The following is a 17,596-nucleotide window of genomic DNA, read 5'->3' on the forward strand; positions in this document are numbered from 1 at the left end:
AGCACATCTGGGATGCCATAGAATGAGATTAGATCACCCAGGGCTCAACTCCGATTACTGCCTGTGGATTTTGGGCGACGGTTGAGCAGTCATCACTCAGGGTGGTCCATACGTGTGGAACTACCCTTATAAAACAAAAGCAGGTGGATAACCAGAAATTTTAAGTGGAATAGTTAGAGATGGAAGAGCGAGAAAACTTATGAACTTCTCTTAATAGCATGGCTTCTATTTCGGAAGCCGTCATCTTGGGTTCAGATCCTAATATTCAACTAGAAATAGGGTCATGTGACACATGTAACAGATAGGCGACTACACTAAAAGAATAATGGTGTCTTCCATTTGAGCAATTCATTCTAGAGTTATGTCTGATGTTTCTTTCTTACAGGCTAAGTGATAGCTGATGGTGTTAACACAAGAAGGACATACTGAGATCGTCCAGTTATTATGAGGGAGGAGCAGTTGTGTTGTCACAGTGGTTTTCAGCCAATACCACACTGGCCACAACCCATTACAAACAAAGCGGATAGTGAAATTTCTCGTGAAATTCCCCCCGTCCCCCTCCCTCTCGCCCCCGCCCCTCCCAGGAAACTGGCAACTGGCTCCGTCGCGAAAAGAAAGGAGACTGGGCAATCGCAAAGAGCTACGAATGAAACAACATCAACTGCTGTTCTGGCGTCGTTGAGTAAGAGGAAAGAACGCATTCTTTGCTGCATCCCGCAGGAGTAAAATGAAACTTTTGGAGGGGTAAAAGCAAAATGTATTGATTTATGACTTAGTGACCTCTCAAAATAAGTTTTTGAAAGTAATCACTATTATTGTATAGTCTAATATACAAGAGAGCATCATCATCTGCCATTTGGCATCCACTGCTGAATAAAAGCTTCCACTAAATATTTCCATGCACTGCGATTTTGAGTGATACTGTCCTGACTATTTTCTATTACCATCTACCTACCTACCTTCCGTTAATTTTTCTCAGTTCAGGTATTTCTTGGAATCCACAAGAGAATTTCCTTTGGCCCTGTACCATCTGTAACGAGAATTTTGACTATGCACAATGCAACATAACATGGGAATGACTGTATGCTCAAATGGAAGATAACATTGCTTTTATAGTGCAATTCTTTGTCTGTATGATATGTCTCATGACCTCCTTTCCATTTGAAAGTAACGAGCTGCACCGAAAATGACGGCTTTAAAACTGGCCACCATGTTAGTAAAATAGCCTCATATTTTAGAGGGATTAATTCCAGTCCAAGTGAGCTTGATAGGGATTGATTCCAGTCCAAGTGTGTTTGATGCACTGGTAGTTTTGAGGTGGGCAATAAATACAATCAGACATCTACAAAAAGATAGCGCATTAATAGGTGTATTTAGAGTCTGCACACTTAATGTACTATGAAGTGCTGAGTTATAACCAGTCAGAGTAAAGTTCTATATAGGAACAAGTAGCCTTGAATACTAACAGCAATCTGATAGGACACCGACCGGCATGTAGTGAAGTGTAGTAGCGTGGTGTTGTGTCGATGTATTAACCTCACAGGAGTCTAACGTACTAATATTGATAAGCCTGTAGATGCACTTAATCTCGGTCGATGCTCTGAGTGCGGGTGTTTAAACAGACGTGACGGCCAATCAGAGTCACAGGCAATGAGGTCACGTGCATCTAGCGTCCTCTGGTGGCGTGTATGCATGTGGGCCCTCATCAGTGTCAGCGAGGGATGGAAGAGCGTAGAGTTGTAAACCTATCGTCGGCTACCGTAGACTATCGCAAGTACGCATTGACTGTGGTAGTTTTTTTTAATAGCTTTGGTCAGTTACGATCGTAAGTGTGTTACCCGTACATTCGGTGTGTTGCATATCTATCGGGCGTTACCTCATTCCGATGGCATTGTCTGGTTAAGCGATTAATGTCTTACAAGACTCCCTTGGAAACTGAAAGGGGTGAACCGCCTAGAAACTGAGTGCGGATGTATATATATGGACACGTAACCCATGGAACGTTTTTGTTCTACATAGATATCCTCCAGTCTGTTACTTAGAAATAAACGACGTTTATAGCAAAATTGAAACTGTCAATATTTAATTGGAGTTTTGTTCTAAAACTGTTGATTTGTAACATGAAAAAGCGGGACGTTGTAGTAAAAATGAAAACAAAAATGCGTATTTTCCATATAGCGCAAGAAAACGCTATTTTCTCAAAAAAGGTAAACTTAAAAAAAGCGCAAAACAGACGTATCAAACATCACCTCAATACTTCGTCGAGCTTATATGAATCATGTTTGTTTTATTGCAATCGACTTTTGCACTTACAAATAACAACAGAAAACTCTTGCTTGTGATCATGATAAGGAATATTCCACTGAGTACAAAATAACAACAATAATTGTATAGCTTTTTATAGCTGTCAATGTAAACTGTATTTTCATAAAAAATAAATGCTTTAGTTACGTATGAGCGCAGAAATTACGTGGACGACTAATTTTTACTTTCTATAAAATGGAGTTTGAATTTTGTGAGGATATGAAATACAGAATGGACTATCGTCGAATGACGTGTGGTTGTAATAATGTGGAGAACAAACAAACAAAAAACAGAAAGAAGTCGTTGGCTGTCAGTTTCTCTCATTCACATTCACTTATGTTTCCAGTGCAACCAAAACTGATGGTGAGCCTAACACTTACTACGTTATTTATGTGCCGTACCAAAATTACTGAATCATAGTTTTGGTACAGAGTAACGCTCTTTTAGAGCGAGATGGGCCAACGACGCGCTTGCGGGTGATATAAAAGTGCCTTCTCCCGTGTAGCTATGGGCGGCTCTTGGCGCGCCATGTGGGGTGGACGAAGATGCCGTCAATACCGCAGTGTTACTGAAGAAGAACAAAATACTGACTTCGGATATTTCTTCGTACAACCTCATTGTGACTTTCAGCATTGGCTCATCTGAGAGAACTTTATCGTCAGAACAGCTCGAAATGAGACCAATCAACATCGTAAGGATCTTAGAATGCAGAGGATCAAAAGGAACTTATTGAGAGCTAATCCGAGCCCATAAAAACTGTTAACGCAAAAAATTTCTAGAAAGATTATTTAATGGAGTGAGATTAGTCATGGACAAATAGAATACGCTCATAACATTAGTGGAATACAGATTCACTTAACCTGTGGGAAGGTTTATGATTGATGAGGGATCACACACATGAATTGCGACTTTATTGAAACCACAATTCACTGAATTATGGATTTAAGATATAAGTTTATATGAATGGGAATTAAAAAAAAGGAACGTGTTAAGAATCAAATGTATGGACAGTAGAAGAATAAACATAAACATCCTTGAGTTGGGGGAGGATGCATCACTGTGAACCAAAAAGCGTGTAAATGATGTCATAAACAATAAAGTATTCGATTAATTGTGAAACAAAAAAAAATGAATAAGGAGAACGTAATAAATTATGTTAGAACTAATACTCATGATCATAATTTCTGCAATACAGTCTTATAACAGAAGCAGGGTATGAGCTAGAATTAGGAAAGTCGTAGATAATGATGTTACTGCACGCTAATGGAGAAATCGTTTGGTGGGGTTGATTATAGCGGGAATACCTTACAGCCCATACGTTACCTGTGGTGTCACCGCCAGACACCACACTTGCTAGGTGGTAGCCTTTAAATCGGCCGCGGTCCGTTAGTATACGTCGGACCCGCGTGTCGCCACTATCAGTGATTGCAGACCGAGCGCCGCCACACGGCAGGTCTAGTCTAGAGAGACTCCCTAGCGCTCGCCCCAGTTGTACAGCCGACTTTGCTAGCGATGGTTTACTGTCTACATACGCTCTCATTTGCAGAGACGACAGTTTAGCATAGCCTTCAGCTACGTCATTTGCTACGACCTAGCAAGGCGCCATATTCAGTTTCTATGAATGTATTCTGAACAGATAATATTGTGAATCATGTACCGTCAAGAGCGACGTTCATCATTAATGGATTAAAGTTAAGTATCTAACTAATTGCGTCCGCTTTCTGAATTCTAATTCTTTGTCATGTTCCAGACCTCACGTCAGTATAGTTCTTCCCTCCTCACGCCAGCTTGCGTGAGCTAAAACGCGTGCATTTCGGCCTCCACTAGTAACACGGTGTTGGCTCTTCTGCCAACACAACATTACCTATGACGGACTCATTAGTATACTGAACATAGAACACGTGGCAATAAAAGGAATCCACCATATTTAACTCCTAAATTATTGAAGACGACTGCCTGATGACGACGAAATGATGTTATAAAGCAATCACGGGCGACTACTCAGCCTGCGAGGCTCAGTCTGGTGTGCGGCGCTTCGTGGTGTAGCAGACAGGACATGTAAGCAAGTGTTATTGTACGTGTTAGAGGTAACATCAGGAGTGCCCCAGGGATGTTTGATATGAGCGGTGCTATCTTCTACATACAAAAATGATCTGGCAGACAGGGTGGGCAACACTCTGCGGTCGTGAGCTGATAATGCTGTGGTGCACAGTAAGGTGTCAAGGATAAGTGACTGTAGGATAATACAAGATGACCCAGTCAAAATTTCTAGTTGGTCTGATATATGTCAGCTGGCTCATAATGTAGGGGAATGTAAGTTAAAGCGGATGAGTAGGAAAAACAAACCCGTAATCTTCGGGTACAGCATTATCAGTGTCCTGCTTGACACAGTCACGTCGTTTAAGTATCTGGGCGTAACGTTGCAAACCGATATGAAATGGAACGAGCATGTGAGGATTGTAGTGGGAAAGACGAATGGTCGACATCGGTTAATTGGGAGAATTTTAGGGAAGTGTGGTTCATCTGCCAAGGAGACCGAATACAGGACTCGAGTGCGATGTATTCTTCAGTACTGCTCGAGTGTCTGGGATCCGCATCGGGTCGGAATGAAGCACGCATCGAACCAATTCAGAGGCGACCTGCTAAATTTGTTACTGCTAGGTTCGATGAGCATGCAAGAGTTGCGGGTATGCTTTGGGAGCTCAAGTGGTAATCCCTGGAGGGAAAGAGACATTCATTCCGAAGAACACTACTGAGAAATTTTAGAGAACCGGTATTTGAAGCTGACTGCAGAACGATCCTACTGCTACCAACATATATGTAGCCCAGGACCACGAAATACGAGAAATTAGGGTTCATACGGAGGCACATACACACTCGTTTTCCCTCGCTCTGTCTGCGAGTGGAACAGGAAACGAAACGACAAGTTGTGGTACATGGCACCCTCTACCACACAACGTACGGTGGCTTGCGGAATACGTATGTAGATGTAGATACACATATCATGTTCCTTGTGAAGCCACCGAAATTGAAAGTAGTTAATCCTAATTGTTCATCCCCTTTTGCGTGTCGTTTGTGAAACAGAGGTTCCGCTTATAACCCGTGAATCATCTTATGTATTCGATCAGAATTAATACATTGAGATTCACCTTTGACAATAAACAAGGCATGTGCAATGTACAGCGTTGGAAGTTTATCATAGGTTGCATGATAATTTCGGTATTTCTGGTGATAATGCTGAGTTTATTCAAACGGATAGTGAGAAATACTGCGTTTTTGCTAAATTGTATAATTCTGTTGTTTTGAATGTTACTGAAAATCCAGGGTAAAAGTGAATTCCATGCCTCTGTCATTACTGTTGAAACAAGTAACGCAAATAGTGAACTTAGAACTGTGAGGACGCTAAATCTTCCTCCATTATTAATCAGCAAGAACTTCATACGGGTACCTTCTAAATGTGGTCAGATAAAAGGTATTGAATTCGAAAAGTGGTCTAATAGATACAAGATTGTGCTACAACGGGATTAGTTCTGTGCGATTGTTTGCTACTTCCGGTATTACATTCTTGTAGGCGGTTACAAGGATTACGTAAACATTCACATGTCACGTGAGCAATGAGCCAGAGCATTTTTGAGAAAACTGCCTAAATCGAGTGTTCATTCTATGAAATATTCTGCAATAGCGGATAAGACTAAAGTGGCAGGAAATGGCCCCCTCCTGTAATGCAACGGGTGACACCGAGAACAATGATACACTGGACAATCTCTTATTTAGGATGAAAAGAACTTCGGACTAGGCGAGATACCAGACAACGCTGAAACAAATGAAACGAATAAAGATCAGTCTGAAAATACTTTCTAGGAATAAAGCTTACAGAGTGCATCAAATTTCAGTTCATCATCAATACAATGAACTAGAAATGATAAATTATATTGCTTCCAGTTCTAATCCAGATCACAATTGAAGAAAAGGCCATCAGAAAATGAAAGAACAAGCTCCGAAGAAGACGCAAAAGAAAAAGCAGCACAGATATCAAGGAAACATAAGTCTGATCACATTACAATATTACAGGGTATTAAGAAACGAAAAAACATGCAGAAGGGATGTTATCAACTCATTGCTTCCTAATGAAGAAATATTTTCTTTCAACACTGAAAAACTATCAGAAGATGAAGACATGTTTCGTTAACTGTTACTTCCGTCTCTTCTTGGTAGAGCAACTTCATAAATATAAGTGAAAGGCACAGAATTATATTTGGTCTACACTATTGGTATAGTTCATTAACGGGTTATCAGCCTACAAGACTGACTGATGATAGCCTTCTAAATCGAAAACCGGTTAACGAAATAAGTTAATACTGTACGACATACACAATTTAGTGTGTATCATTTATAGTTATGAATTTTTCGTGCCGAAAGAAGACGGTGTCAAGGGTGGCGATATTGAACAGTAAAATCAATGCTGTGAACGGAGTTTTGAAGCCAAATAATATGAATAAAAACCAAAAGAACAATAAAAAGAAGTAGCACTGTCACCACTGAATTAAGATGCAGTACATATTAGTGAAAGTAAATGCCGAATTTTACTTAAGTGTAACTGATATCGAGGAAATGGTTTTATAAAATTTTTCCAATTGAAGATTTTTTGTTTCATCATTGAAGATAACGTGTTTTCTTACAAACACAGAAGAAGATGAAGGCAACATGCTTTAAAGTGCCAAAAATGACGGTTTTGAAGAGTAAAAGGCAGACTATATGTGAAGTTGGAGGAATGAAATGTGAAAAAATCGATAAAAGAGCTATCTTGGATTTTATATTGACAAGCAAAAGCCCAACTTAAAGCTCAGATTTTGTTTCATCGAATTAGAAAATATCATATAGTCCCTCTGATCTGTAGAGTAATGAACATAGAATTCGTGCAAGTGAAGCGAATCACAAAGTTAATTTCGAAAATTACGTAAGAAGCTAGGATGTTTCAATGGCAGGATCTATGGTTTTATTTTCCTTATTCAAGAAATGCTTCCCTATAATCCTGAAGATACTCAGGTTAAGCATTTGGTTTTTTAACTAACGAAGTTTTGTGGCACAAATATTTTGCATTTTTTTACATTAATTAATATTGAGGGTAGTGCCATTTGGTTTTTTAACTAACGAAGTTTAGTGGCACAAATATTTTGCATTTTTTTTACATTAATTAATATTGAGGGTAGTGCCATGCGGAATGATATGCGTTTATCAACGGAAACATGATATACACGCGGAACTATCTATTTCATTTAGATCGACTGCAGAATACGTAAATAACCAGTCAGTTTCCTCTGGCTGCTATATTAATTGTAGAGTCAGTGTTAGTTCTCATCCAGTACACATGAAGATAAAAACGAGCCTTTACTCAACTGAAGCTTATGTGAAGTATCCACCGTCTGAAGTCCCTAGATTTGTGTCATCGTATTTAACATGCAATTTCTTTGTAAATCGTTTTTTCTATAGAACTGCAGTTCATATTATTTCGGTCATTTCTTTATCACAATTCGATAATACGAAAAACAATGTTTTGTTTCTTTACTGTTATGTAGCTGTCGAAACGCATTATAATACATAGAGACTATGTGTCATATTGGCACTCTGTTCTAGCTTAAGCTGAAGCAGTAACAGTTTTATAAAAAGTCGATTATTGACTTCTGTCAATCCAGAGTTTCTCTTAGATTTGTCAACCGCGGGCTCAGACATTATATACTTTCCATTTCTTCCATTGTTATCCTATGCTATGTTTAGTACACATTATAAATCGTGAATACTGTAATAGATTGAAGTACGAAGCTCCTGCTGTGGATAACGGTAATTTCTCAGATGGAGCAGCAGCTGGTTTTTGATAAATTGATGATTTAGGTCTGCTGATTCGTAGTGTTTCTCAGAATTGGGAACTGCTTCCATAGAATTAAGTCTGTAATGCTATTTGTTTCCTTCCCATCACCGAACAATTTCCATTTTCATGAGGAATTAAGATGATATATTTTCAGCTCGAGTCTCCCATTAACGTAAAGGGTAAAGCCTCTTGTTCTAAAGGCAGATTTTTTTTTCGAAGAAGCCGTTATATAGCTGGTACAGGACTATAACGTGCTAAAAAAATTAACAAACTGAGTGTAACATCTAATTTAAAGAAATATGTTCAGACTAAGTTCTAAAGTAAGTGAAAAGTTTCGGGTATTTCCTTATAATTGGCTATACGATCGTTTCAGATCCAAAAGAAATTTTCTGTGGAAAACGGTATTCCATTTTAGAGACGAGCGGAAAATATAATTAGGAGAGCTACTTCCAACATAGCTTTAGTGTTCTGTTTTATGTTCGGCCAACTAAGTTACAACTTCCTGTATCTGTGCTCTCAAAAGCATCTGCAGTGTAAGATCAACTGCAAACACCAGCAGTGTATCTCAGTTACTCAGATAAGAATATTCCTACAGGCAGTGAAGAAATGCAATAAAAAATCTGTAGCAACTGATTACCAACTCTTACAACGAACGTAGTGTAAGGAGGTAACAAATTGCCTTAGATTTCATTTTGAGTGACAAACGCTAAAGACAAGAAAGCTGTTCTTAAACAGCTGGTTTTTGAGCTATTTTAGGTTCATAACAAGAGATAAATAGTATTCTAAAAATTATATGAGACCATTAAATTACGAAACTTACAATATTCGACACTTGTTAAGGTATTTCCTTACAATTTTCCTACCGACGGCAGTTTTAGTTCCCATAACTATGTCAAAGAATTCAGTATCTGTAACATACGGAGTAGTAGGAAGCTGTGATTTACAGCTACATGTTTTCGTTAACGAATCCTTAATGTGAACCCTGTTACACAATATATGCCTACAAAAATTAGGGGCAGTAATTATTGTTCATGTAAAGAGTCAGCGACAAAGATGTGATGAAATATGTGTTTAATTTCTTACGGAGTTGATTTTCCATTCTCAACAGTCTATACTGTTTGTAAGCAGTGCCATGAAAGAGGATGTAAACTTCCTAAATGTTGAATGGTGCGGTGAATTGTCATCCACTGTACCGACGCACGGTAATCCTGAGGACTTCATCTAGGAGCGCTTACATTACTTCGGGCGCGGAACACTTGATACAAGAACTAGAATGTCTTACATGTGTATTCAAGCATAACTAATGTAGATTGTTTGCTTTCCTGCCATTTGCTGGAAGCGTATCTTCAAAGACAGGAAGGGTTCTGAAAAGATAAAATATTAAACGAGAATTCTTTCGTCAGTCAACGTTAGGCTCGGTTAGAGATGATCTATGTAAGTAAAGCAGTTATCAATCCGAAGATCTCATGTGTTTTTCTTGGGAATGTTGTGCTTTGAAAATAACAGCGTGTGCTCCTGTCGAAATATCGGCGATTGTGGCGACGTCACCCGGTTGCAATCCCATAAGTTATTTTAATATTGTAATCTTGTTTGCAAATTCAGATTGCTGAAGGTGAAGATAAAAAAGCATTTGATAATGAACCTCACTCATCCATAGACGAGATTCATTCAAGAGCAGCTGTAAAGTTGAAGGTTGCTCTGGCTGAAGCTGACGAAGAAGAATGTTAAGTAAGACTTTGCCCAGGAGGAACTGATCAACTGGAAGTCCTAGACAGCCTTCCCCAACACAAAGCTCAACACGTGATTTGATGTAAAACATTTTCAAGAACCAATTCTGAATATAACTGAACAAGACTCATATTCGTGTCAGAATCAGTATTGGTCTTCAAATATTTAATTTACTTTTATGTATGTGCGTAATATTACATTACTTAGGTAAATTCTATAAGTCAATATTGTTGGGAAAGTACTTCTGCAGAAGCGATGTTTCTGACTGAAATATGTTATTAGGAAGGCAGACAGTTTTTGACATACTACAATCAGGATTTTTAAAAACTATAAAATTAGATTAAAAAAACACAAATACAAAATTAAAAGTGGGAAAGTTACGAACTAAACATAAAGATGTCTCGGATTCAACTTCTCTTTATTCTGATAATATTCTTGTCGGTTAGACGGATGGATACCAAGGAAATATAAAATGCTGAAGTGCAGATGTTTTCCGGTTTATCCATATGTTGCCAATGAGCTGAAGTGAACGTGGTGGCCTACAGTAAATGGAAAGACACTGAAATATCTGACGTTGAAGATGATACGCATCCTTATATCGACACATCATCATTATTTCGATGGAGACATCAGGCACGAATAGAACGCATGGAAGAGCAAAGACGATGCAAGAAAGAAACTGAAAAAGGTAGAATAACAAATGATAATAAAACAAAGAAACTAAAAAATTAACTATTGTGAAAGGAATGGGACAACTAGCTCTTCTATAGCTTGAGAAAGAATCTAAAGAAAGAAAGAAAGGAGAAGAGAAATTCGAGAAGAAAGAAAATACAACTCCATGGACCGTTGATAGCATAGGTAAAACTGGATGCGTCAGAACCGTAATACACACAGCTCCAAAACCCCAAGAGGTACAAGGAATTCGTTAGAAAGAACATATTGTGCAATATGAAAAGTTCGTAAAGAATTCTGAAATGCTACGACGGTATAATGACAGCAAGCGTTTCCTGACGCGTCAACCGGAGCATGAAAGTGAACATACAGCAAATTATTTGGTTATTTGGTGCATACATTTCGAGATGGAGGAGAAACATGACCTAATGAATCATGTGTCTCACCTACGTATTTGTATTCAGTACATACAGGAACGGCACAAAAAGTCTATCTTTTTTGCTTCATATGTCTTACCTACAAAGGCAGACAATGTTCAAGATATTAAAATCAGAACTTAAAAAATGCTGAAACAAAATAAAATTAAAAGTGGGGAAGTGCCAGACTACAAATCTAAATGTATGGGGTTCTATCACCGGTCAGTCTCAGAAGTTTTTCTGTCACTTGTCACTTCTTTCACGAATGACAATGTTTGTTGGTGTGAAAAATGCCGAGTCAGAGAGTAGTTTCGAATCCATGACTGTAGGGCCTCCTATAGCTGGCTGGGTAAGTTAGTTCAAAGGATAGAGGAAGGCAACGGCATGCCGTCTCGAACAGGACCATGTTTAATAAAACACTGGAGCGTTCAAAGGAGTCTTCGGAATGATTTCTGCTTTACTTACTTAGATCATCTTTAACCGTACCTGACCTTGACAGGCGGACGAACCTCTCTTCTAATATTTTATCCTTTTGAAACCGTTCGTGTGATTGAAGTTACACTCCCAGAAAATGGTAGAAACGCAAACGATCTACATTCGCTTTCCATCCATTGGTTTTCTGTAAACACTCATCACTTTTACCTAAGAAGTCTGCGGTGGCGCAGCACTGCCTAACCGAGGCATGGAATAATGTATAATGTGACACAGATATTTGGGATCTGTATCCACATTCATTGACTTGACATCCACCATCCTCAGATTAAGTTGAGTAATTGCTATTACTTGAAATTGGAATCCCTCATTTACGTTTCCCACAGTTTCCAGGTATTGTATTGCATATAACTTACGACGTAATTATAGAGACAAATCAAAGCCTTTTTCATTTAGAAAATGTTAATAAAATAACAACAAATATCAAGTAAACTAATGTTTTGAAAGAACAGCAGCTTTATAACTGGTTGCTTATGGCAGATCTATGATAACAGCGACTTGAAACACACTAAATGATTCTCACATTAAGATTCCTGTAAGAGGAATAACATTTCATCGTTTACCCTGACTAAGAAATGGAGCATAATATTTCATTCTGCTAGTAATAGACAAGAGGAGAATACTCGTAGAGCTGGTGACAGATTCTACTCTATATGTTAACAGGCAATCCGTTCAACTGTGCGCCATTTCATTTAGGTAGTCTACAACCTTTTCCATTATTTTCAAGCAGCGTTGATTATTGTTAATAGACAACGCATAGGGTTCTTTGCCCCGTAAAATAGAAACCAGTTCTACGACAAAATAAATACACACAGAGTAGTTCTTCACATTTTTGTAACCGACTCTTTACGTGAACAGTAATTAGTACTCTTGATTTTTGTATACTTCTATTGTGTAACAAGATTTGTATTAATGATTCGTAAGGGAAAAAAGCTTCGTGCTTTTTCGTATGCTAGAGATACTGAATTCTGTTTCATAGTTACATAAACAATCAAACTTGTGTTCGGTACCGAAAACTGTTGTAGGAAATACCTACGTAAGTGTTGAAAACTCGAAGTTTAGTATTTTAGTGGTTACAGGTCATTATGAAATCACTATTTATCTTTTGTTACGATTCCGAAATAGCTCAGTAACCAGTTGCTTCAGAACAACTTTATCGTCTTTACTATTTGTCATTAAAAATGAAATTTGAGGCAGTTTTTTACTTCCTTCTACTAATTTCGTGTTAAAAATTGTTAATCAGTAGCTACAAATTTTATATTGCAGTTGTTCTTTGTGTGTAGAAAAATTCTTACCTGAATAACTGAGTTACATTGTTGGTGATGTTCTATTGATCTTACATTGCAAATTATTTTGCAAGCCACTTATACCGAGAAACGTAACGTAATTGGCCGAATGGAAAACGAAACGCTAAACGTATGTTGGATCTAGCTCACTGTTTTATATTTTTTGCTCTTCCTTAAAGTGAAATACCGTTTTTAACGTAAGATTTCTTTTGGATCTGAAGCTATTTTGTAGGTAATTGTAAGAAAGCACTTGGAACCCTTCAATTCATTTAAGACTTTTCCTGTTCTGGATAACACTATGAGTCAGCAGAAGTAATTGAGCGATTTAACAGACTCCAATTGCTGCTGCTTCTGAGCAGCTACCATCACACCTGGTTGGGGGTTCATCCTTCAGTATATTACAGTATCCACGATTTATAACGTTAACTAAACATATTGTAATAGCGGAACAGATCGAAAGTACATGATGGCACAGCCCATCGTTAAGGAAACTACGAGAACATCCGGAATAACAGAAGTCAGTAATCAACTTTTCATAATACGTTTGTTTGCGTTGCTATTTTCCGCAGCGGCTGTTAACATCTGTTATTAAGTGTTATCTCTTTTGAGCTGACTGCATTAGAGCATGTTGTCTTCATCTTCTTCCGTGTTTATAACGACACTCATCCTCAGTGTTAAAACAAAAATATCTGAAATCGCAAAAATTTTATAAAATTATTTCATCGATGTCAGTTACTCCTAAATTAATTTCACGATTTCTTTTCAATAACATGTACTTCATTATTCATATTATTATGCTTACAATGTCCGTATTAGCATGCTTTTCACAGTCCAATATCGCCACTTTTGACGCCATGAAAAATTTCTAATTATAAATGGAAGAAATCAAGTTGTGTATGTTCTATGTAAAGGCTCTCTGCTGTTTCACTCCAGACTAAACTACGGGCGACGGACTTTTTCCGCTGACACCAACGTCCGCAAAATGGCTTACGCTATTTCGGACGCGGAAACCTTGAAACAAGAACTAGAATGCCATATGTCTGTATTCAAGCAGACTAGCTGCACAGCGAAACAGATCCGTTGTGCTTTGGTGTTTGGACCTTCCACGGAACCTATAGAAGATGAATGCAGAACGTTTGCCTTCCTATCATAAACTATGGTGACACAAGTTATGGGATATCCATATACACACATACAGAAGGCGGTCGTATCGCCTACACAACGTATAAAAGGGAAGTATATTGGCGGCGCTGTCTTCTGTACTCAGGTATTTCATGTTATAAGGTTACCGACGTGACTGGGACGGTACGACAGAAATTAACAGGCTTTGAATGCGGAATGGTAACTATAGCTAGACGCTTGGGACATTCCATTTCTGAAATCGTTATGGAACTGAGTATTCCTCGGGTGATTCATGTGAAAAAGTTTCCGAGGTGGCTGTGGCCGTACGACGGGAATTAACGGCTTTTGAACGTGGAACTGTAATTGGAGCTGGACTCATGGGAATTTCGTTTCGGAAATCGTTACGGAATTCAGTATTGCTACATCAGCAGTATCTAGAATGTGCAGAGGAAACCAAATTTCAGGCATTACGTTTCACCATGGACAGAGTAGCGGCTTTTGCGTAGTACAGACAAGCAACACAGCGTCAAATAACCTCAGAAATCAATCTGGGACGTACGGCGAACATATAACAGTGTGGTGACATTAGGCGTTAATGGGCTCTGTCAGCAGATGACCGGCACGAATGCCTTTGCTAACTGCGCGATATCGCCTGCAGCGCCTCTCCTGGCCCCGTGACCATATGGGTTGGATCTTAGACGACTGGTACACAGTAGCCTGTTCATATGAGTGCCGATTTCATTTGGTAAGAGCTGATGGTAGGGTTTGAGTGTCTTGCAGACACCTGAGACTATGGACCTAATTGGTCAACAAGGCACTGAGCAAGGTGATGGTGGTTCTGTATTGGTATGGGTTATGTTTACATGGAATGAACCGACAATTGACTGAAAATCATTACGTTCGGCTTCTTGCGGACCATTTGCACCCATTTATGAATTTCATGTTCATGAAAAACGATGGAAATTTTATGGACGACAAAGGCCACATCACCGGGCCACAAGTTTTGGCGATTAGTTTGAAAAAAATTCAGGACAATTCGAGCGAATGATTTGGCAGCCAGATCGCCCATCCATTATGAATTGGACGTAATTGAAAAGTCATATGTGAAAAAAATCCTGCACCGGAACCACGTTAACAGTTGTGAACGACTATAGAGGCAGCATGTCCCAATAGTTTTGCAGGGGACTTCGAACGACTAGTTCAGGCTATGCCTCGTCAAGGTACGGAAATACGCCCGGCGAAAGGAGGGTCCGACACGATATTAGGAGTTATCCCATGAGTCCTGTCACCACAGTGTATGATGTGAGCATGTCTTCAAAGACAAGAAGGGTTTTCAAAGAGTAAAACGTTAGACTAGAATTTCGTGCGAAATCCAAGGTTAGGCTGATGCTCTATTGAAGTCAAGCAATCATCATTCCGAAGATACCTTTGAACCCCACAGTACTTGACTAGGCGTGGTCCTGTTGGAGGTGGCATGCAATTGCCTCCTCCGACTTTTTAATTGTCTTACCCAGCCAGCTACAGGGAAATCTAAAGTTAAACGAGGATTTCGAAACACGTCGCGATTCGTCACTTTTCACAGCAACAAAGATTCCATTCGTGAAAGAAGTGTTAGATAAAACTACTGTGAATGACTGGAGATAGAACACTAGACATTTGGATTTGGAATATGGCACTTTTCCACTTTTAATTTAATTTTGTTTTAGTGTGTATTTAGCTCTGATTACAGTATGTCAAACATTGTCTGCCTTTGTAGTAAGACAAATAAATCACAAACAGACATTTATCTTTAAATCAGAAGTATCTTCATCTCTGCAACTAAATGTTATTGACTGATATTCAATATTTGCCTTATAATATTTGCGTAAGTACTTTAATATTACTTACATTCATGAAAACGCATGAAATATTTTAAGTTTAACACTATTTCAAAACAACTTATTGGTCATCAGAAACTGTAATTTCTCTTTCTGCAGATTCTTTCTTTTGTATCTGGAACCCACAAATCCAGAACCTATGCAGCGTTTCATTTGGTACTGTGCTTCTTGTTCAGGCACGTTCAGATTTATTTGTTGAAGTAGTCTTACATCTTGACCTTCAAAACACTTTTCCAATTGTCTTGAGAGGGTTTCTAATATTTTCAGTATATTAAATCCTCCTGAGGCAAGTCTGCTTTACGTTCCTCTTCTTCGGCTTCAGACAGAGCGCTCTTCCGTTTCACAGTTGCTCTTGCCTGAATCATTTCTCTGAATGAGTAGAATTAATCATCAAATGGCGTTTTACATTCCTTTCAGTTATCTCAATAAAGCAGGATCCAGTACATTCTCGTGCCTTAATATCTAGTTTTTGTGCCATTCCTGTATGTGCTAAATACAGATACGTAGGTGAGCCACATGATACATTAGGTCATGTTTCTCCTCCATCTCCAAACGAATGCACCAAGTAACCAAATAATTTGCTGTATGTTCACTTACATATTCTGGATGGTCCTTCAGGAAACACAGCATTTCAGAATTCTTCATGAACTTTTCATATTTCGCAAATTGTTCTTTCAAACGTTTTCCTTGTTCCTCTTCAGACAAAACTTCTCGTTTTGGTTTTGGAGCTGTGTTTATTACGGTTCTGACGAATCCTGATTTACCTATGGCATCAACGCTCCATGGATAGAAGAGCTAGTTTCAGCTTATCCAAATTTTGTTTCTCATTCCTTTCACTTTCGTTAATTTTTTATTTTCTGTGTTTTATTTTCATTTGTTGTTCTACCATTTCCAGTTTATTCCTTCTATAGTCTTTGCTCTTCCATGCGTTCTATTCGTGCCTGATATCTCCATCAGAATAACGATGACGTATCAATATTAATATGTGTATCATCCTCAAAGTCAGATATTTCAATGTATTTCCATTTACTGTAGTCCACCATCTCCACTTCAGCTGATTAGCAACATATGGATACACCTGAAAACAACTGCACTTCAGCATTTTATATTTCCATGGGATCTATACCTCTCGCTCATTTCTGTGAAAGCATGCATCAAACACTGCCATTTCCATATTTTACAAAACGCATTTTTGTCTGTAGGTCTCGACTAGATTACGGTAATTTTATCCCGTAAAATATCCCAAAGATTGGTTGCTTCAACGAATGGCTCCATCCACACGGGGGATAGGGGGCTGCAGCGATGGCTTCTGGCCCACACACTGTTGGTTTTCCGCGGTATATAAAGGAGCTGCCGTTTACGGTATTAATCAGTTCTGGCGAGACGTAGCAAACAGTGTTCTGACTTGAAGATGGCGGCCAGGGGGACCCATGAAATATCGTGTCAAGATGATTGTATAATAAGGCAGCATAACCGACAAGAATATTAACCGAACAAGAAGATATGTTATGTCCATGTCCGACGTCAAGTGTCGTGATATTGGAGAGTGAAAGGAAAACTGTAGTTTCAGGATGGATGTTTAAAAAAGGAGAGATACAGATGAAAAGTATAAAGTACTGATATGTCAGAAAATATCACAGGAACGTACCATAGCTGCAGAGTAACGAGTCATTATTATTCTTGCTGTTTATTACAGAATTATAAATATTTTCGTAAAGACACATTGAAGCAAATAGTATCACTTATTTTCGCTTTTGGCGCGAACAGTCTTTCAAAATATTTTACAGTGCGATATATTATGCTTCCTGTGTCGAAATGAAGCTGTAGGTTAAG

General features: G+C 38.6%; 1 protein-coding gene and 1 pseudogene across 1 annotated transcript in view; one reads left to right on the forward strand and one right to left on the reverse strand.

The window, feature by feature from the left end:
• The window catches only part of LOC126249218 (hsp90 co-chaperone Cdc37-like), a 69,529-nt gene extending 58,399 nt beyond the window's left edge, over window positions 1-11,130 (forward strand). Inside the window, exons 2-4 of the mRNA XM_049950873.1 lie at window positions 9,773-9,893; window positions 10,425-10,586; window positions 10,832-11,130. Coding sequence (XP_049806830.1) covers window positions 9,773-9,893; window positions 10,425-10,586; window positions 10,832-11,130 — 582 coding nt within the window. The remainder of the gene's footprint in view (window positions 1-9,772; window positions 9,894-10,424; window positions 10,587-10,831) is intronic.
• A 4,684-nt stretch (window positions 11,131-15,814) lies between these two features.
• On the reverse strand, window positions 15,815-16,806 carry LOC126249219 (hsp90 co-chaperone Cdc37-like; annotated as a pseudogene).
• Window positions 16,807-17,596: the final 790 nt, after the last annotated feature.

The sequence above is a fragment of the Schistocerca nitens genome, chromosome 3 (assembly GCF_023898315.1).
Source record: "Schistocerca nitens isolate TAMUIC-IGC-003100 chromosome 3, iqSchNite1.1, whole genome shotgun sequence".
NCBI lineage: Eukaryota > Metazoa > Arthropoda > Insecta > Orthoptera > Acrididae > Schistocerca > Schistocerca nitens.